Source organism: Homarus americanus, unplaced genomic scaffold, assembly GCF_018991925.1.
Source record: "Homarus americanus isolate GMGI-L3 unplaced genomic scaffold, GMGI_Hamer_2.0 scaffold55640, whole genome shotgun sequence".
Taxonomy (NCBI): Eukaryota; Metazoa; Arthropoda; class Malacostraca; order Decapoda; family Nephropidae; genus Homarus; species Homarus americanus.
This window is the reverse complement of record NW_024713650.1, coordinates 3,435,016-3,458,068: the sequence shown is the minus strand read 5'-3', so window position 1 is coordinate 3,458,068 and position 23,053 is coordinate 3,435,016. Positions and strand designations below refer to the sequence as shown.

Genomic DNA, 23,053 nt, shown 5'->3' with positions numbered 1-23,053 from the left:
CTTGGATCATGAAAAGCTTTATAAATAACAGTTTAAAGTAGTAACTTCATGATCCCTGATTTAGTTCCTTTACAAAAAAGGAAGTAGTGGGAATTCATTAATCATTTGTTTTTACTAACTACAGATGCTCCACAACTTTACATTTACAGGAATAGTCAATGTTTCAAGGATAACATTTGTGCTCGACATTAATTTTATGGACAATACTCCGAGGCATAAACCAATAAAAGCCTCTGGTCGAGTACACGTCTGAAGCATCTTGTCAAGTTACTCGAGAGGTAGAACAGGAAGTCTCGTCACACCCCTAAATTAAAAACAGGACACTGGTTATGTCTACACATTCACATTGAAATAAAAAAAGAAAATTTAAACTTTTTCTCTAAACTGTACTGTAGTCAGTAAATTTATGCCTTCAAGTACAGAGTCAACCGAGGTTCACAAAAACTTGAGAGAAGTATTCCGACGATAATCAAGTTTTCCCGTGAAGACCACTTGTAGACAGACGGCTTAGTAGACTGGTCTCATCACAACTCGGTGTGAGTCTTGTCATCCTCACCTGCAACAATAAAAGATTTTAAATAGATGAGATAGAACATATCAAAAAATAAAATGAAACAAGAGAGAACAAAAAATAAAATAAAACAAAAGAGCAAAGTAAAACCCAAAAAAGGAAAAATAAATAGCTACAGTATATATCATTATGAGGTCACGGGACCCAACTGTTCAAACTTTCCAACCTGATGCCCGGTGGACGAGTGAACAGCACGTGGAGGATTAAAATAACAAGAGCTGAGGACACGTACGACCATGTTAAATCTGGGGAAGTCATCCAGAAGGGTCGGGAAAGAGCTGAGGGGGACAAGCAGAGTTTGGCTCCAGATTCAATAGAAGAATTCATTACAGAAACTGGATTTCATTTTCCCAATTTTAAGGAATAAATTTAGTAGCAAGATTTTTAAGCTAATTCAGGACCTCACGCTGTTGTTCATGATGATGATTCAGTTAACAGTCCATTGTGAGTACACTATGCAAACTATGATCAAGATGCATACTTAACACATTCATTGATGCAATATATATGTTGCACTCTTGTTCTGTGGTCAAGAGAAACTAATTATGTAAATGTAAAATCACATCTTCCCCCCCGACAAGACAAATGCTCCGAGAAAAAAGGAAAATTTCATCCAGGTCAACATTTACCAATATGATTTCCAAATATTAATGCTCTGGTGTCTAAAGGTAATGCAGTGTAGAAAAGACTAACCCTTAAATGGCAGCCATCATCAGTGGAAGTTTAAAGTTCCTTGCATTTTATTATTGTGCACATGGGGGTGGAGTAGGGAAGCCTCCACTGTCAGTTAATAGTTAAAAAGCCAAAAGTATCACAGCTGTCACATCAATAACTTTCTCCAGTAGCCCAGATGCCCATCACTGTATGTGTCCCTGTGAGCTATTACCATCCCTGTTCTTGCCAGCCACCAATTATATCATGCAAACTCTTCTCCAAACACCGAGCCTAACAATCATGATAGCTGCTCCATACAGTCCAGTTGTGTCAAGATCTATTAACAATACTCCTAACCTCTGCTATAGAATAATGATATGTCAGTGAAGTTAAATGATGAAAAGAACACAAACTTACACAAAAATAAGTCGAGAGATAAAAGCTACACAACAGGTAGATACTGTACACTACTATAGGCAGCAGCATAAGCATGGAACCAAGACAACACCAAGTAGAGAGATGGAGTAGGGTGGGGGGAAGGGGTTACTACATCCCTAGCAGCATAAAGTCATGAACTGATAGTCTTTGATTAATAATTTCTATCCATCTAATGAAATCCTGTTCCTTAAATATTATTCAGTGGAAGGCAAAATATAATGATGCAAATATTACCACATCTCATTAATATATAAAACTACGTACTAAGATTATAATTCTGAATCAACAACCTTAAATAAAAATGCCTTCAATTATACATGTAACTAGCTGGCTGGTCCACATTCACTCACCACCAAATTCCAAAGTAGGTTCCTCTGCCTCTTCTTCCTCAGTGTCTTTCCTCCTGTCTCCTTCACTATTGTTTTCCTGTGGCTTGTCCTCGAATATATCAAGTGTCTCCTCGACCTGAGCTTCGTCGATGTCGGAGTCTGTCGCGTCCTTCTCCTCCTGACTTGACTCGATGACGCCTTCGTTTTCACCTGCCAGAAAATTGAAAAAATTAACACCAATTGGGGGAAATAATCTATGAAGGAGCCTTAATATAATGGACTTTCATCTCTATCGGGGGAAATAATCTATGAAGGAACCTCAATATAATGGACGTTCATCTCCATGTAGTTCATTAGATGGAGGTTTCTCATCTAACAGACCCTCGACACAACAGATTTCCCACCCCATGTAGCCCATTAAAAGAGAGATTTCATTACACGACGTAAACATAGCACGGCCATAAATTATCCGACCCCAATTCCAAATTTAACCTTGGACATGTTATAAACAGATCACATGTGTAGGTCACCTTAAAAAAATACAAAATAAATAAATAGTTTGTCAAGTAAATAATAAACTTAATGTCTTCTGCCTGTAATGTGGGTCCAGGTAATTTACGAACACCTTGTATTTATGGTAGCAGTGATGCCGGCCATTTCCTGCCACAATACTGTCTCTTAGTCAGTCAGTCGGTCAGTCAGTTATCATCAGTCTCTTCCTCGGTCGGTTGGTCAGACATCATCAGTCTCTTCCTCGGTCGGTTGGTCAGACATCATCAGTCTCTTCCTCGGTCGGTTGGTCAGACATCATCAGTCTCTTCCTCGGTCGGTTGGTCAGACATCATCAGTCTCTTCCTCGGTCGGTTGGTCAGACATCATCAGTCTCTTCCTCGGTCGGTTGGTCAGACATCATCCAGTCTCTTCCTCGGGTCGGTTGGTCAGACATCCTCATCCTCGGTCGGTTGGTCAGACATCATCAGTCTCTTCCTGGGTTGGTCAGACATCATCAGTCTCTTCTCGGTCGGCTGGTCAGACATCATCAGTCTTCCTCGTCGGGTTGGTCAGACATCATCAGCTCTTCTCGCCGTTGGTCAGGACATCATCAGTCTCTTCCTCGGTCGGGACATCATCAGTTGTCAGACATCATCAGTCTCTTCCTCGGTCGGTCATCAGTCTCGGCTGGTCAGACATATCGTCTCTTCCGGGTTGGTCAGACATCATCAGTCTCTTCCTCGGGTCGGTTGGTCAGACATCACCAGTTCTTCGGTTGGTCTCGGTCTCTTCCTCGGGTTGGTCGGTTGGTCAGTCATCACCAGTCTCTTCCTCGGTCGGTTGGTCAGACATCACCAGTCTCTTCCTCGGTCGGTTGGTCAGACACCATCTCCCCTTCCTCGCCGCTTGGTCAGTCATCATCAGTCTCTTCCTCGGTCGGTTGGTCAGTCATCATCAGTCCCTTCCTCGGTCGGTTGGTCAGTCATCATCAGTCTCTTCCTCGGTCGGTTGGTCAGACATCATCAGTCTCTTCCTCGGGTCGGTTGGTCAGTCATCATCAGTCTCTTCTCGGTCGGCTGGTCAGACATCATCAGTCTCTTCCTCGGCCGGTTGGTCAGACATCATCAGTCTCTTCTCAGGTCGGTTGGTCAGACATCATCAGTCTCTTCCTCGGTCGGTTGGTCAGACATCATCAGTCTCTTCCTCGGTCGGTTGGTCAGACATCATCAGTCCCTTCCTCGGTCGGTTGGTCAGACATCATCCTTCCTCGTCGGTTGGTCAGACATCATCAGCCCTTCCTCGGGTTGGTCAGACATCATCAGTCTCTTCCTCGGGTCGGTTGGTCAGGACATCATCAGTCTCTTCTCGTCTGGCTGACATCAGTCTCTTCTCGGTGCTGGTCAGACATCATCAGTCTCTTCCTCGGTCGGGTTGGTCAGACATCATCAGTCTCTTCCCTCGGTCGGTTGGTCAGTCATCACCAGCCTTCCCAGTCGGTTGGTCAGACATCACAGTCAGTCTTCCTAGTCGGGTTGGTCAGTCAGTCAGTCATCACCAGTCTCTTCCTCAGTCGGTTTCAATATCAGTCTCTTCTCATGGGTTGGTCAGTCATCACCAGTCTCTTCCTCAGTCGGAGTCATCACCAGTCTCTTCCTCAGTCGGTTGGGTACCAGCTTCATCCCAGTCTTCCTCAGTCGGTTGGTCAGTCATCACCAGTCTCTTCCTCAGTCGGTTGGTCAGTCATCACCAGTCTCTTCCTCAGTCGGTTGGTCAGTCATCACCAGTCTCTTCCTCAGTCGGTTGGTCAGTCATCACCAGTCTCTTCCTCAGTCGTCGGCAGTGGTCAGTCATCACCAGTCTCTTCTCTCTCAGTCAGTCATCAGTCTGGTCAGTCATCAGTCTCTCAGTCATCATCAGTCTCCCTCTCAGTCAGTCATCAGTCTCCCTCAGTCAGTCAGTCAGTCATCGTCTCTCCTCAGTCAGTCATCAGTCTCCTCCAGTCACACTCCCTCCTCAGTTCATCAGTCTCCTCTCAGTCATCATCAGTCTCCCTCAGTCAGTCATCAGTCTCTCAGTCTCTCAGTCAGTCATCAGTCTCCTCTCAGTCAGTCATCAGTCTCCTCTCAGTCAGTCATCAGTCTCCCTCCTCTCAGTCAGTCATCAGTCTCCTCCCTCTCAGTCAGTCATCAGTCTCCCCCTCTCAGTCAGTCATCAGTCCCCCCAGTCTCCCTCAGTCAGTCATCAGTCTCCCTCTCAGTCAGTCTCCTCCTCAGTCATCATCAGTCATCCCTCCTCAGTCAGTCATCAGTCAGTCAGTCAGTCATCAGTCTCCTCTCAGTCAGTCATCAGTCTCCTCTCAGTCAGTCATCTCCTCTCAGTCAGTCATCAGTCTCCTCTCAGTCAGTCATCAGTCATCAGCCTCCTCAGTCAGTCAGTCTCCCTCTCAGTCAGTCATCAGTCTCCCTCTCTAGTCAGTCATCAGTCTCCCCTCTCAGTCAGTCAGTCATCAGTCTCAGTCCCCCCTCTCAGTCAGTCATCAGTCAGTCTCTCAGTCATCATTCCTCTCAGTCAGTCATCAATCTCTCTCAGTCCCAATCTCCTCTCAGTCAGTCATCAATCTCCCCTCTCAGTCAATCATCAATCTCCCTCAGTCATTCAGTCCTCTAGCAGCCACAACACAAACAATAATCTTATCGGTCTCCTACTAACCTGTCGCCTGGTGTCTCCTCCTTCTCTTCTCTTCTCCTCCTCCCTCTGTTCGGTCTCCGGGACATTTGTCTCCTCCTCTTTCTCCGCTGCTGGTGCCTCTTTCTCCGCCTCTTTCTCTTCTTTTTCTCTCTTCTTGCCTTTCCGCTTTTCGCTTCTTTTAGCTCTTTTCTGGCCTTGGTGATCTTAGCTTTGTTTATCAGGTACTTGATCTGTGAGTTAAGAGACACAGTTACTCTCTCGTAAGGTGTAACAATGCTTGGTTAGGTGAAGTTAGGTCAGGTTAGGGTAAGTTATGTCAGATTAGGTAGTCAGGTTATGTCAGGTTAGGTGTTATGTCAGTGTCAGGTAGCAATGTGGTTAGGTAAGTTATGTCAGATTAGGTATGTGTGTGGTTAGGTGTTAGTTGTTGAAGTTAGGTCAGGTTAGGTGTTAGGTCAGGTTAGGGTAAGTTATGTCAGGTGAAGTTAGGTCAGGTTAGGGTAAGTTATGTCAGATTAGGGTAAGTTATGTCAGGTGAAGTTAGGTCAGGTTAGGGTAAGTTATGTCAGGTTAGGGTAAGTTATGTCAGGTGAAGTTAGGTCAGGTTAGGGTAAGTTTGGTCAGGTTAGGGTAAGTTAGGTCAGGTTAGGGTAAGTTATGTCAGGTGAAGTTAGATTAGGTTTAGTTAGGCTAAGAGTAAATTTAACCCTATGAATACTTGATAATCCATCTTGTTAGGTTAGGTTAAATATATCTTTGTAGACCACACACACTAAAGTAGCATCCAACATCATACTGGTAAAAACAACTGCCTTATCTCACTAGCCACTAATAAAAGGAAAAAATAATAATAAAAGATGAAGAAAACTAAACAGGAATCAATAATAAAAAGCAAAGAAAAAATAAACACAAAGAAATTTATATAAGAAATCCCACGTTAATTTTAAGGAGTCTTTTTTTTTAAGTTTATTCTGTGGGATGGATCAGGGTGCAGAAAATTCGAGAGAGAGAGAGAGAGAGAGAGAGAGAGAGAGAGAGAGAGAGAGAGAGTTCTACAACAGTACGTGGTGATACAATAGTGTACACATTCAGAGACTAAAAATAAAGATTAAAACAGATATCTTATCCATACAATCAGGACGCCACAACACCCACACAATCAGGACTTGACACGCTTACCACCAAGCACAGTAAGTTCAGTGGCTTACCTCACGATCAAGGGCTGACCACTTCTCCCCAATGTCACTCAGGGTCAGTTTAGGATTCTCTGATAGTGCAGTCTTGTCCTGTAACTCTTCCTTGTCTTCCAACCATTTCTGGAAAGTATATAAAATATATACAGTAAATATATACAGTAAATATATAAACAAACAAATGTGGATATGGCTGCATAATAAAGGTATTGTTGATGGTGAAGGAGACCGAGGCTGGCAATAGAGAACTTCAACGTAGAGAACCCAATAAATTCTCAGTGCGTGAACTATTGCATCGGTGAACAAGGCAGTGAATGCACAAGACGCAAGCACGTGCACGAGTCGGAGACGGCTCGAATCAGGAATGTTATTCACCGGGCCTGCAGACACGGATGAAATGTTACACAATATGTAGGATTTAACAGTTTAGGTCCTGATACTTAAACAGAACAACCTCACCCATCTAGAAGTGTTGAGTCTTAGTGCATGTGTCCCCCTTCCCATGATACCTAATATTTTCTCTGCTGTAGTGCCCCAGATAAACAAGCGTGTACCGTAAGCTTACTGGTACAACATCTGCTGATTGGGGAAGAGATACATTTATTACTTGTGTACAAAGAAATGTATATTACTTTTGTGTTTGTCCTTAGTACAATTATTTCTTTTACCTGTATTGTATATTTGTCTACACACACACACACACACACACACACATATATACAATACAGGAAATTACTAAGAATGAATGGCTCCCTGTCCCAGCCGCGAAAGTCCCGGCAACTTTAAAACTACCCGCAGACATTCTTGGGTACATCCAGTGTCATCAGTGAATATAGAGGACTGCGAATTATCCGGACGTACTGTACATGCCATTTAAGGTTGCATAATCACCAATTAGAATTGCAAAAAACAAGGATACTGTAATAAATAATACCCATTTTGTTCTAATAAATTCCATCAAGCAGCCAAGAATAGCTAAACCGATCCTATAAAATATATAAAATATTTCAGTCGGGCTAAAACATGCAATGTCATGGTGGGTGGACAATTCGTCACCGGTCATTTGAACAACATGTTATATTATCATACTTAGATAACACTATTTTGGAGGTGATGAAGTCAGGTCAGGTCAGGTTTAAACTGAAACAGCGACAAATTGCCCTAGAAGCAATGGCTCACCCGAGGAAGTCTGCCTCGGCAATAAGATTTCCGAGTTAGGCGATGACTGGTCGGTACCGTGTTACCCACCACATTAACGCCTTCTTTTAACATGTAGGAGCCGTGATCCAGACTGCTCAACAAGTTATCTTTCACCAAATAAACAGAGAAAGTCTTGTGATCCGGCCCTTTACAATCCATGACAATATAGTATCCGGGATCTTTTATATTCATCGGTGCAAAGTCCAACTTATTTATGCACAGTATTACAGTGTTCAGTAATTGTAAGTGTTTGAAGTGTATTTTTAAGTGATGATGTTATTAAGTGAACAAGTGTACAATTACAGTACAGTTATAGTCTGCATTTACGCGGATTTTGTTTACGCGTTTGGTCATTTACGCTGTGCCTTGCCAGAATGTAAATGCTTTAATTATGCAGCAAATCTGGTCATTTACGTGGGAAGCAGCACGGGCAGGGTGCGCACAAGGTCGCCCAGTCATCAAAACATTACCGAGTTCTTCACCCGCCACCCACCACAGCCGGCCAAGTCAGTGGTAGTGAGGATATGGACTTTGAGGAGTTTGACAAAGAGGCCCTGCAAGCCTCTGTGGTGGATATTGATACAAGTGAGGGCCAATAATCTGCCCTCTGCCTTGGAACCAACCCCCCATCCCTGTGTGCCCAGCCATGTTTTCTACTAACGTAAGTGTTAAAAAAAAACTAATATTATTGATATTTCTCTTAAATATTAATTGTATGTGCATACCATCATAAAATTAAGATGTTATTTTTACTACAACGTACGTATTGTGTTGGAAAATGTGTAGTTTGGGGGTCGGCCCAGTCTCTATTTCAATTAATCCCATATGTTCTGCTATTTCGTTTACGCGTTTTACGCGGTACTCCACGGGTTCAATTGACCGCGTAAATGCAGACTATACTGTACATAAAATCACTAATGAACAAGACTACAGTACCAGATTAGTTATAAGAACTGTACCTGTATGCTGTCCTCTTGATACAATTACTGTATTTCTTATCTAGTTTTGCATTCTAAACTAAGCACCCCTCCCCCATGTAAGCGCTCCCTCGCTGCATAACTACAATCTCCATTTCACGAAAGATAAAATACAATTAAAAGGATTAATAATTATAATAAAATATAAATTACATGTTTGGATTATCATAATTCTTCTATAATCTTACTGAGAATCTGCAGCTATACAGTACTCAACAGATTTTACTCTACACTATTGTATTATTAATCAATCACATTTGATGACTTCAGTATCGGTAAAATTCCAATACTTTCCCTCACAAAGTTTCCCTCCAATACTACACTTCAGGCCGGGGGAATTAACCACTTGAAATTTCCCGACTTTCTCCAAATTTTAAGACGCCGCCGACCCCAGAGTAAAGCGACATACCTGGACGTCAACAATGAGCGTGTCCATCGTGGTCAACTCGGTGTCTGTGAAGAGTTGGTGCTCGAGGGGGGCCTCCCGCGCCCTCTGCAGGAACATAGACGACCCGTTGATCATGTCTTGCAGGGCCTGAAATGTTCAAAATGTCATGAGTGGATACATACATCGAGATCTCGTCGGTCCAAAGTGAAGATAATTGGTTGTAGTGTTGAGGAGATATAGACAAGAGGGACGATAGTACTGTATATACGAGTGAGGAATAACAACCCCCCCCCCTCCAGACTCACCTACAGTACAATCACTTTCAAAAACAATCGCCCCAAACTTAAACCCAATACGTCTTCTTGACATGAAACGGTGAAGAAAACTTTCAATCTTTCAACCAATTTTAATTTCTTGTCACTCTTACGCTTTTTCTGCAACTTCATTACCAGTTGGGTGCGATCTAATGCAAGACTTGTCAATTCATACATTTATTCTAGCAGCTGTCAAACTTGTGTTCCGTTATTGTGTCTTACATCAACGTACACAATCAACCACCGACCACCCCCCACCCCCACCCGATGCTATTATTTTTTAGTCCCTTTCATTACCACGTCATCACTGTTTCCTCAATGTCCATCCCATTCACCACTTCCAACATTTCTTCTGTATTCCTTTAACTAATCTTACTATTCACCTCCATATCCCTAAAACCCATTTTTAATATTTCACTAATTCAAAAACCATTCCATCGCCATTCTGAAGGAACTAGTACTCACCAAGAGGGACTATACGAGCTGCTGAATTCATGTAGTAACCCGATAACATTGGAGGTAGTGGTGTATGTGTCGCTCATTGTCCTACATAAATGCTTTCCTGTGCCAAGCCAATCCTTTCATTACTCATATACAAGAATGACAGCGCAATGCTATTCTCTAAAGACTTTCTATCGGCTATTAATTCATCTATTAGTGAGGAGTTACTACTGTACTAGCTGGATAATATTAAGTTTTAGCAAGTACTATACAAGGGAATGTTTTAAGGATCTTTAAACTGTACAAACTTTAAGGTGCATTACTTGACAACCTTAGGATATTGAAAACTAAATTATCTTTTACATTTTATTAAAAATATTTTATGTTAGCAATTAAATATTTACATTCCCTTTGGTAATTTTAAAAATAATATTTACATTCATATGAAAAATCAATCCAGAATTAATATACTGTATTAACATTTTTTTTACACAAACTTCAGTTGCAACAATTGAACAGTGAAAGAATGAGCTGCACAGGAAGACTTACTTACACCTACACTACATATATCATCTGTTGCTTCTGTTATGTCGTGGCTGGTTACGATTTCTTACTAATCTGGAATACTGTTGATTTTTGCCATTCCCTTTAGAGGTGTTAGGTGACACTCCCTTATCATCCTTTAGAGTCCTTCCCTTCCCTTTGTAAAGGTATCCAACTATACTTAAGTACGCCAAAACCAAATGTCCCAACGAATAAATCTTTTCCACAACACTGCCCCAACTACCTTCGCCTTTGTCACAAGACAACCTCGTTTCTGTTGACCTTTTCCACTTTTTTATAAAATGCGTACAGAGAAGACAGAATGCGCACACAAAAGAGAGAGAGATGTACATCAAAACCGTGCGGTTCCTTGCCTGGATGGCTTCAGGGCGGTCGCGGTGCTCTTGTACGCGTTCCTTGATGGGCTCAAACAACTTGGACAGCTCTCCCAGTTTCTCCTTGTATACAGTAGCAGCCTGATCAAACCCTTCATCGTAGATCCACTCGTCCAGCTGCAAATACAAGACAAAATCCTTTACTGGTGTTTTCTCAATTAAAACACCAGACTCGAGAAGCAGTAGAGTACAGTATCGCAGAATGATGCAAGTCCCTTACTTCAACCCAAATGATGCTTAACACGATCATATAATTCTCTTAAAGTTGTAAAAAGTTTTACTAAATAGCCTCAATATCCTCCAGCAACTTCACCAGGTGGGGAATAATGAATAAAACTTCCCAAGACTCGACATTTTAAAACTTAATCTTCACCAAACATTCACAGAAATAGATTAAGCCAAATGTCATGTGTCAGTCCCAATTTTTGTGGTTAAACTCCTGCACATGTCCACTTCTTCTCAAATCTTGGCATGAGGGGACAATAATGAACCTTTCAATAAGTTTAATGGTAGACTACTATACTATATAAACAGGTACCAGGACTGTAAAGGGTATAACTTATTCCTTAAAGTTAAGAATCTAGATATCAATTTAACAGCTGGCAACCCAAAAAAAGTATACACTAATAAGCAAATATTTACAGACCTTCCCAACAACAGAGGAGAGGCTATGTATTTCACCTCATCATACACAAACTTTTCATCTCATTTAACGCTCTCTAGTTTCTCTTAGTCACACCACACGCGGCCACACTCACCGTCGAACACATCTCCCGAATGACCACACGTTGTTCATCGGTAGACGCAGCTTCGTACTCTTTCTGCCACAATTTATCTTGGGCATCCAGAATGTAGCTCTCGAGTGTGTTGCGCGAGGCCTCCTTCTCGTGGCGGGTGCGTTCGGCAGCACCGATGTCCTCTAGTCTGGAAAGGACGAGATCTCTGTGAATACCCAACCAGAGCAGAGTTAAAACATCATTAGTATTTCTCCCTCCATTCCTTCACAAGTCGAGAGTAAGATAGATTCATTCACGACCACCCTGCACCGACACACACCATCTCTCACCCAACACACACATAACCCTACATACATACATATAATCATACACAAATAACCCTACATACATACACAAATAACCCCACACAAACAATGCAAAAATACACAATTCCACCACCTCCCCCATCCAGGACTTCCATTCCCAACTTTACCATGTCACTCATAAAAGCTTCTTTTGTTTCCCATTGGACCTCTTTTCAGACCAAAAATAAGCTAGTATACACTGTATTCATGAATTATAATTTTCTTTTAATAAATGAAATTCATGAGGTTGGAAACTAATCTTCATTCACCTGTCTCACTTCCTCTCTATCCAATCATTCCTCCTTCCCCTCTCAATCGACTTCCTCCGCCCCCTCTCAATCATTTTTTCTCCCTTCCTCTCATCAACCTCCCTCTCTAATCAATGTCTCACTCTAATCAACCTCTCCTCTAGTCAATCCTCTCTAATCAATCTCTCTCTAGTCCAATCTCTCTAATCGACCTCTCCTAATCAATCTCTCTAATCAACCTCTCTAATCAACTCTCAACTCTCTAATCAATCATCTCTCTCTAATCAATCTATCTAATCAATCTCTCTCTCTCTAGTCAATCTAATCAATCTCTCTAGTCAATCTCTCTCAATCAATCTCTCATCAATCCTCTCTAATCAATCTCTATCTAGTCAATCTCTATCTAGTCTAATCTCTCTAATCTAATCTGCTCTAGTCAATCTCTAATCAATCTCTACAGTCAATCTCTCTCAAATCAATCTCTAATCAATATCTCTCTAATCAATCTATCTAGTCAATCTCTATCTAGTCAATCCTCTCTCAAATCAATCTCTCTAATCAATATCTCTAATCAATCTATCTAGTCAATCTCTCTCTCTAGTCAATCTCTATCAATCTCTCTAGTCAATCTCTCTCAGTCAATCTCTCTAATCAATATCTCTAATCAATCTCTATCACAAAGATAATCCTTCTCTGGTCAATCTCTCTAATCAATCTCTCTTTGGTCAATCTCTCTCATCGTCTCTACTAGTCAATCTCTCTCTATCCAACCTCTCTCTCTAATCAATCTCTAATCAATCTCTCTCTAGTCAATCTCTCTCTCTAGTCAATCTCTCTCTCTAGTCAATCTCTCTCTAATCAACCTCTCTCTCTAATCAATCTCTAATCAATCTCTCTAATCAATCTCTAATCAATCTCTCAATCAATCTCTCTCTAGTCAATCTCTCTCTAGTCAATCTCTCTCTAGTCAATCTCTCTAATCAATCTCTCTTAGTCAATCTCTCTCTCTCTAGTCAATCTCTCTCTCTCTAGTCAATCTCTCTCTCTCAGTCAATCTCTCTCTCTCTCTCTCTAGTCAATCTCTCTCTCTAGTCAAATCTCTCTCTCTAGTCAATCTCTCTCTCTAGTCAATCTCTCTCTTAATCAGCCTCTCTCTCTAATCAATCTCTAATCAATCTCTAATCAATCTCTAATCAATCTCTCTCTAGTCAATCTCTCTCTCAGTCAATCTCTCCTAGTCTAATGTCTCTCTAGTCAATGTCTCTCTAGTCAATCTCTCTCTCCAGCCAATCTCTCCAATCAACCTCCCTCTCTCTCATCAACCTCCACTCTCCTCACATCAACCTCCCACTCTCTCATCAACCTCCCACTCTCTCATCACCCTCCCCTCTCTCATCACCCTCCCACTCTCTCATCACCCTCCCTCTCTCATCCCCTCCCACTCTCTCATCACCCTCCCTCTCTCTCATCACCCTCCCTCTCTCATCACCCTCCCACTCTCTCATCACCCTCCCACTCTCTAATCAGTCTCTCACTCTAATCAGTCTCTCACTCTAATCAGTCTCTCACTCTAATCAGTCTCTCACTCTAATCAGTCTCTCACTCTAATCAGTCTCTCACTCTAATCAGTCTCTCACTCGAATCAACCTCCCACTCTCTAATCACTCACTCTCTAATCACTCCCCCCACCATATAGGGTTGTTCTTACTTCTTCCTGGACTGCTGGAGGCGCTCAGGGGTCATGTTGGATACGTCCAGGTAGGTGAGGGTGAAGTTCAGCTCCTCCTTCACCGTCACCTGCTTGGGCTTCAGCTCCTTCCCGCCCTTCTTGGTCTTGCCGTCGTCGTCTCCCGTCTTCTCTTTGTCTTCGTCGGGTTTCTTGTCGGTCTTCTTGTCTCCGCTGCCGTCCTTCTTCTCTGCCGTCTTGTCCTCCTTCTTACCCCCTTCTTTCTTCTCCCCGTCCTTCTCCGCTTCGCTCTCCTCCGTCTTGTTCTCCTTCCCCTCTTCCTTCTTCTCGTCCTCCGATCCTGGTTTGTCGTATACAGGTGAAAAATAATTATGTGGATTATTTGGAGAGAGAGAGAGAGAGAGAGAGAGAGAGAGGGGGGGGGTAAAGGTAAGAATAAAATACATGTAAAATGGAGGAGAAAAAAGTGACAATCAAATGAAAAAAATAAAAAATTCCCGGAAATAAAAACGAAAATGAATGAACAGTGTAAAGAATGAATTATCAAATCTTATATATAACAAACAAACACTTAAGTTCAAAAGAGAGCCAGGAATAGCATCACCCAGGAAGGATATTAACCAGAAAATATTAAGAGCCTGTAAACATTAAACAAGTGATAGTCGTAAGTTATTAAAGTAGCCTCTTGAGTACTGCACTGTCACCATTTCTATAAGGGCGACATCATGGGGAGGATGACGTGAAGATTAGGCACCCCAGTTAACTTCAGCTAATGGTTAAACACCGAAACTCTAGTCTAACCTAATACTGAAGTACAATTTAACCCGATCTGACTAGCCGAATCAAATCCAACTTAGCCTAATCAAACCCAATATAATCTAATCTAGCCAATCCTTCCCTAACCCAACCAAACCTAACCTAACTCCTCCTAATCTAACAACCCAATTCCCTCAGGTAGCTTTGGGATGTCTAACCAGGTAAAAAAAATCAACTGGGAGGCCTAATGTTCACTCGATCTCCTCATGGAGGTTGGTGTAGCAGTTCACCATGACGAGTCCACATTCAATCCTAACTTATCACAGTAACAAGAAGGTCTAGAGCAGGGGTTCTTAACCTGGGGTCCATGGATGGGCTTCAGGGGGTCCGTGAAGGTCAGATAAAAATTTAACATTTGTATTCACTATACTTTGTGTATGTCGTACACTGTATGAGGCAATGTATTTTCAATAAAATAAAGTAAATTCATTGCATGCAAAGTTGTGTTAATGTGCTTATGTGCATTTTTCTAGGGAGGGGGCCATAGCTTTCACCAGATTCTCAAAGGGGTCCGTGACTCAAAAAAGGTTAAGAACCACTGGTCTAGAGACGGGGACGAATGCGAGTAACATGGGCATCAGTCGTGCATGCTTAGTCAGGAGGATGGATACAACACCGAGCATGACCGAGACAGCGATGAACTCTAGACCATTCACAATTTTAAGCTTTTTATGAATTACCTGAAGTCACCCCAAGCTTAAGCAGCCTGGATTTTAACAGCACCAACACTATCAAGGCAGAGGGGGGATAGGCAGCTTAATTGTTGGGGGATTCACAATGGCTAAAATTGCCATTAGTCTCGTTCTCGACTAAATAGCCAGACTGGAAGTAATTAAAGTTGTCTGAACAGGAGTAGTCTGATTTATCAATGCATTATACATATACAAGAAACAGTTTATAGTCCACCAGAGGCATTATGTATCCAAGAGCCTCAATACAGTAGCCCAGTTTACTCTCTTCAGCCACATAAAACACAAACCCCACGACTCAACTACCTGTAACGCACCCCCAATTAGAAAACCACTCCAACGAGCAAGACACCTGAAACGACATCAAGACGATGTGTACAAGGGTTAAATACCTCCCCCTGATGAAGAAAAGAAGGTGGCAAAATAAACTACTCCACTGTTCCAAGTACCCGATCGACAGGACACCCCACAACAGATACCAGGGTCTCGGTATTACTACAGTACTTCGACACAAACATTGAAATCAAATTAACAATCAATTAGAATTTTATCTTTGACAATATTCGTGGTTCTACTGTGGAAGTGATTTATTTATCAGGTTCAATGTTTCAAGCTCTACATTAATACAGGTTACCTTAAAAGTTCTACATTAATACAGGTTACCTCAAAAGTTCCACATTAATACAGGTTACCTCAAAAGTTCCACATTAATACAGGTTACCTCAAAAGTTCCACATTAATACAGGTTACCTCAAAAGTTCCACATTAATACAGGTTACCTCAAAAGTTCCACATTAATACAGGTTACCTCAAAAGTTCCACATTAATACAGGTTACCTCAAAAGTTCCACATTTACTTCTCGAGCAACTTTTCTGTACTGTATGAAGACTTGAGACCCTGTTTCTGAACCATGCAGAGAGAGACCCCTCACCTGAGAAAAGCTTACTAATGGTGCTACCAAGTTTTGATAATGTAGACTCCTCCTCCTCGGGCTTATCCTCCTCCACCAGGACGCTCTTCTCGAACACCGCCTCCATCGCCGCCAGAGTCAATACACCCGAGTCATCCATATTGAAGTGTGCCTGAGAGGGAGGACAAAAACATTCAACATTTCGATAAGACAAAAATGTAATTCAGGCATTTAGGATGAGAAACCTATTGGTGGCAAGAGTAACTGGCTCTCTCTCTCCATCTCATTTTAATAGCCTACCATATACTCCCACACCCTCCCATTCCTGCACACACTGATATACTGCACCATTTTGCCATTCAGCTCACTCATCCTCTTTTAAGCACAGTGTCAAGTCTGCCACCAACTACAGTATATACATGTACTGTTACTACATCTACTGCATCATCTTAGATCCCCAGTTTCTTACCATACAATCATCATGAGCCACAAGCATACATTAACTTCCTCTGCTGCCAGTTATTCACCCTCTTCATGTGTACTGAAACTCTTAACTGACATTTTTTTCATTAATATCTATCTGGTTGTTACTTCAGCCTTAACTATCAACAATGACCTCTTGACCTTCCAGACAGCATTATTAACCTATGGTATAATTTTGAGGATCACCTGAAGAATCTCCATCCCAGTTTATTTCACTTAAACATTAACCACCCTAATGCTAACCTAACCTAATCTAACCTATTCTAATGCTAACCTAACCTAATCTAACCTATTCTAATGCTAACCTAACCTCATCTCCCAAATAGTGTTAGGGTAGATGATCTTCAGGTGAAATAAGTTGGGGTGGAGAGTCTTCAGGTGATAAATATTTGATAATTAATCTGCAGTTTGTCCATCGGTGGTACGTAGGTGTACCTGTAGTGTCATCCATTATACAATACCTTGTCCTTCAACTCTATCCTTAACCAAACTAACACTTTACCTTATCCTTCAGCTCTAACCTCCAACCCAAACATTATCAAACTCAGTCACGTTAACATTTTCTGGGCTGTACAGGTGGATGGGGACAAGACCCAGACCACCTACATTACATACCTTGATGCCCTTGGGTTCATTTCCCTCCTTCTGGTGCTTGAAGTAGGCAGACGTCACCCCAGACACCAACACATGAGATATGTTCTCCACTTTGGCTGCCCTAGTGGGTGAGGATACATACATGTTACAGTACAGTCAACGTGTCAACTCGAGCAACCCGTGAAAATGTTCCGTTATGTTGTGTTTAGGTTAGGTTAGGTTATTCACGCATGAACTGCAGAAATTTTATTCAACTTCACACTGAACCAAACCACATCTAGCTTAACCTAGAAACAACATGAAACGGGTCATTTTTCAGGTTATTTTACATATTGCCCAATTAGATACATTTGATACATTTAAACAAGAAATACGATAAATAATGATTTTTGTTAAACATTATTGGAAGTGATAAAAGTGTGCCAAACTTCAACTCTTATTACTTACAGGAGTTCAGCCTTTGGAAGATGTTCATTCTCGGCATAATTGACACAAAAATTGAAGTCGGTCGTGTGTTTGTTGAACGTCATCACTTTCTTCTGGGGGTAGTTGTTTCCGAGGGCAAAGAGCGAACGCTTCACCACCTTGGTATTGGTCGACCCATCTTCATTCTCAATATATCGCTCAAAGTCAACCTGGAGAACGGAGAACAAAAAAATTCAGCGAATGAGTCGGGACACGTTCAGAACTGTGATGGTCTCCTTAGCTAAATGTTTTACAAGTCTTATGGGAAAGAACAATAATTCAAGGGTAAAAATTTAAGACACACCCACAAACACCATGCATCATCTAGTACAGTCATCCCCCATATTAGGAAGGGTTAGGTTCCGTAAGGTCTTGCCCAGCATCAAAATTCCATATACAGTATTGAACTCCATTTTCCCTTGTACTCGTATGTACTGTCATTATACAAGTGAGATTGGTTACTTAACAAAATTTTTGATTCTGCATTGTCACAAATACACATTATAACAACCTTTATTATTAATAACCTGAACACAAACAAACATAATAATGCAGCAATTAAACCAGTGGGAGAGAGAAGTGTGTGTGCAAGTGCATAAGAGATAATACTGTAGAAATCTCCATAACACTCGTTACCAGTCACCTGTGAGATGGCTATGCACGGTGCCATTGTTCCTCGCAATGAAACCAAAAATTTGTCAAAAACCACTCCAATACTCTTGTGATTTAGAAAAGAAAGTATAAAAACCTATAAAATAAGAGAAATTAAATGCCTGGGAGGTGAACATTTGTGTGGAGGCAGTGGACTGTAAATGAGTTGCCAGTCCAGCTGTGCTCCTTCCTCCACTGTACTGTCAAGGTATGCATACAATGCAGCAGACAGATTTCTTCGCCAGTGGGGTGACTGCCTGGTTGCTAAAACTGTGGTTCAATATCAGCACACCCATAAAGTTGGCATGAAGGCAGAAAGCTATGTTTTGTATATAATATGTGATCTACAGGTATTGTATTTACAATGTGCTATGTATCATAGCAGTTTTGTTCATTTTAACCATGTACTGTACATTTAGTTTCTTCTCAAATATATTGAAAAATTTTACCATAATTTCTACTGTAACAAGTTCCAGTTTCCATTTATTGAATATTAGTTATAGATTAACCATTTCCGTTATACAGTAGTGAACTTCCGTACAACAAATTTCCAAATATTGGGAGACGACTGTACAGTAAAACATCTGCCTCCACCACAATTAGGCAGTTTGTATTGACCTCCATCACATATTAATGGTTCTACCTCACACCACTCCTAATACAGCCAAACCTGATGGGTCTCCCACACATTCTATATCATCTTACTACAATCAAAAATTCTTTTAGACAATTATGTTTTTATTTCAGTTTTGCCATACTGTACTTCTTATCAGTACCCAAAGAACAAGCATAAACATCTCTCGTATAAACAAAAAATGCTGCAAATATTTTCCTGATGGACACTGAGGAGACAACCTCACCAGTACACATCAGTAACATGACGACCAGAGCTAAGAACACGAGAGAAGGATGGCAGGCCAGTACTGAGGCCGTGGAGGAGGAATGTAGCAGGTGTATAGGGTAGAGGAAGACCACCTCAAAGATAAAGGGAAAGGTGAAAAAAGAAACTGACTGACCATACAATGAGCAACCTGAGAGACAAGGAAGAGAAGAGAATAAGGAGGGGATAAGAGGACTAGAGATGGTAAAGGAGGCACAGTGATAGGGCAGCCTCCAGTCAGAGCCACCCATAAGTAGTCGGCTCCTGAGGGTGATAAACTTACAACTAATGTAATTCCTCGTAGACAGAAAATAAAAATAAATAAATAATACAGAATTACTCAACTAATCGGCTGTTAAAAATAAAACTAGGGAAAATTTACCACACACACACACTGTCATATTAAACAAATCTTACTACTGTACATACAACACAAGAAAATAATAATCTACAGTAGGTGAAACACTACTATTAACTGTGCATTCTACAGTGTGTACAGTACAGTGACCAGCACCACCAAACCTCACAACAAACATGGTAATACAGGTAGTATGTAGCAGTGTGATGAGGTGAGGTTAGCTAGAGAGATGATAGGAACTGGTGAAGAAGGAAGACCCCAACATCACCAAGAGTTCAAGGATGAAGTCACTCGAGAGCATGAACAGGTCCCAACACCACCACCAAAGCACAAGAAATCATAATGAACACAATCAAACCCTCCCTCACCCAACGGAAGAACTTTTTAGTTAGCTCTCCAAACCAGTTTCCTTTCACCTCCTTCTGAATCTTCGCTTTTATCTACAACAGTAAAAAGTTGAAGCAAGGGTTACAATGTCAGTGAGTTACAATGTCAGTGAGTTACAATATCAGTGAGTTACAATGTCATGAGTTACAATGTCATGAGTTACAATGTCATGAGTTACAATGTCATGAGTTACAATGTTAAAGGTATAAACCCTGCACAATACTCTTAAAATTTGACAATCTACCAAGGAATTTTTTTTAAACTTGGGATTAAATGTTATTTCCTTTTTCTAAATATTACACTTAAGTTTAACATTAAACTGGAGGTAATAGGTAAATACCTTAGCCACAGTCCTATATATGTTAAACACCAGACAACCTACCATAACAGTAACTAGGACCTACCAAGGCTTCCCAGGATGGTTCTCTGGACGTACTCAACACCAGACAACCTACCATAACAGTAACTAGGACCTACCAAGGCTTCCCAGGATGGTTCTCTGGACATACTCAACACCAGACAACCTACCATAACAGTGACTAGGACCTACCAAGGCTTCCCAGGATGGTTCTCTGGACGTACTCAACACCAGACAACCTACCATAACAGTGACTAGGACCTACCAAGGCTTCCCAGGATGGTTCTCTGGACATACTCAACACCAGACAACCTACCATAACAGTAACTAGGACCTACCAAGGCTTCCCAGGATGGTTCTCTGGACATACTCAACACCAGACAACCTACCATAACAGAGACTAGGACCTACCAAGGCTTCCCAGGATAGTTCTCTGGACATACTCAACACCAGACAACCTACCATAACAGTAACTAGGACCTACCAAGGCTTCCAAGGATAGTTCTCTGGACATACTCAACACCAGACAACCTACCATAACAGAGACTAGGACCTACCAAGGCTTCCCAGGATGGTTCTCTGGACATACTCAACACCAGACAACCTACCATAACAGTAACTAGGACCTACCAAGGCTTCCCAGGATGGTTCTCTGGACATACTCAACACCAGACAACCTACCATAACAGTGACTAGGACCTGCAAGGCTTCCCAGGATGGTTCTCTGGGAAGGCGTGCTCAACACCAGACAACCTACCATAACAGTGACTAGGACCTACCAAGGCTTCCAAGGATGGTTCTCTCGACATACTCAACACCAGACAACCTACCATAACAGTGACTAGGACCTACCAAGGCTTCCCAGGATGGTTCTCTCGACATACTCAACACCAGACAACCTACCATAAGAGTAACTAGGACCTACCAAGGCTTCCAAGGATAGTTCTCTGGACGTACTCAACACCAGACAACCTACCATAACAGTGACTAGGACCTACCAAGGCTTCCCAGGATGGTTCTCTGGACATACTCAACACCAGACAACCTACCATAACAGAGACTAGGACCTACCAAGGCTTCCCAGGATGAGTTCTGGACATACTCAACACCAGACAACCTACCATAACAGGACTAGGACCTACAAGGCTTCCCAGGATGGTTCTCTGGGCATACTCAACCACCAGACAGGACCTACCTCTCTGGACATACAGTACCACTAGGACCTACCAAGGCTTCCCAGGATAGTTCTCTGGACATACTCAACACCAGACAACCTACCATAACAGAGACTAGGACCTACCAAGGCTTCCCAGGATGGTTCTCTGGACATACTCAACACCAGACAACCTACCATAACAGTAACTAGGACCTACCAAGGCTTCCCAGGATGGTTCTCTGGACATACTCAACACCAGACAACCTACCATAACAGAGACTAGGACCTACCAAGGCTTCCCAGGATAGTTCTCTGGACATACTCAACACCAGACAACCTACCATAACAGAGACTAGGACCTACCAAGGCTTCCCAGGATAGTTCTCTGGACATACTCAACACCAGACAACCTACCATAACAGTAACTAGGACCTACCAAGGCTTCCCAGGATGGTTCTCTGGACATACTCAACACCAGACAACCTACCATAACAGAGACTAGGACCTACCAAGGCTTCCCAGGATAGTTCTCTGGACATACTCAACACCAGACAACCTACCATAACAGAGACTAGGACCTACCAAGGCTTCCCAGGATGGTTCTCTGGACATACTCAACACCAGACAACCTACCATAACAGAGACTAGGACCTACCAAGGCTTCCCAGGATGGTTCTCTGGATGTACTCAACACCAGACAACCTACCATAACAGTAACTAGGACCTACCAAGGCTTCCCAGGATGGTTCTCTGGACATACTCAACACCAGACAACCTACCATAACAGAGACTAGGACCTACCAAGGCTTCCCAGGATGGTTCTCTGGATGTACTCAACACCACCACCACATTCATACCAATTCTATATACAGTATATATATATTTTTTTACAGTTTTATTTTCCTCAATTCCATATTTAGTTTTACATCTTGACAGTTGTGTGAAACATCTATTTAAAAGACTATAGGGAGAGAAAATTCCATTATATCAAGGGTCGATAAGAGATGAAAGTCCATTATATCGAGGCTCCATTAGATATGAAACCTCCATCCGACAGATTATATGGGTAGAAAAGTCCGTTATATGGAGGTTTCACTGTTCCATCACAGGTGTCAAGTGGCAATTACTTCACTTGTTTAAAGGGTTAATGTTCAGTGGAAGATGACCAGTATAAATTATTCTGCCTCTACCAACTACAGTAAACCACAGGGCCATTCACTGCTTAGGAGTTTCAATTAATACATTCTTGTTTTGTTTTTAATTCAAGAAACCTAAATGATTTATCATATATCAAAAACTACGTCGGTGTTGGCGAATATTTTTTATCATACTTTGAGAGTTGAATAACTTTCGATTCTTGATATCTGTCAGGAATGATTGGCAATTCTGTTACAGGTGTCAGGAATAATTGGGGATTCTTTATTATCTGTGTCAGGAATGATTGGTGATTCTTTATTATCTGTGTCAGGAATGATTGGCGATTCTTTATCTGTCAGGAATGATTGGTGATTACCTGTCAGGAATGATCAGTGATTATCTGTCAGGAATGATCAGTGATTCTTTAAGTCAGAAATGATTGGCAATTCTTTATCTGTCAGGAATAATTGGCAATTCTGTTATAGGGGTCAGAAATGATTGGTGATTGTTAAATATAGTAATTATGGAA

At 41.7% G+C, this 23,053-nt stretch overlaps 1 protein-coding gene across 1 annotated transcript in view; it reads right to left on the bottom strand.

Moving 5' to 3' along the window:
- Positions 1-5,174: 5,174 nt before the first annotated feature.
- Positions 5,175-23,053, bottom strand: part of LOC121874446 (hypoxia up-regulated protein 1-like) — a 33,109-nt gene continuing 15,230 nt past the window's right edge. Inside the window, exons 9-17 of the mRNA XM_042378566.1 lie at positions 17,580-17,767; positions 17,154-17,253; positions 16,077-16,227; positions 13,661-13,979; positions 11,382-11,547; positions 10,603-10,740; positions 8,952-9,077; positions 6,381-6,488; positions 5,175-5,402 (exon numbers count right to left, since the gene is read on the bottom strand). Coding sequence (XP_042234500.1) covers positions 5,175-5,402; positions 6,381-6,488; positions 8,952-9,077; positions 10,603-10,740; positions 11,382-11,547; positions 13,661-13,979; positions 16,077-16,227; positions 17,154-17,253; positions 17,580-17,767 — 1,524 coding nt within the window. The remainder of the gene's footprint in view (positions 5,403-6,380; positions 6,489-8,951; positions 9,078-10,602; positions 10,741-11,381; positions 11,548-13,660; positions 13,980-16,076; positions 16,228-17,153; positions 17,254-17,579; positions 17,768-23,053) is intronic.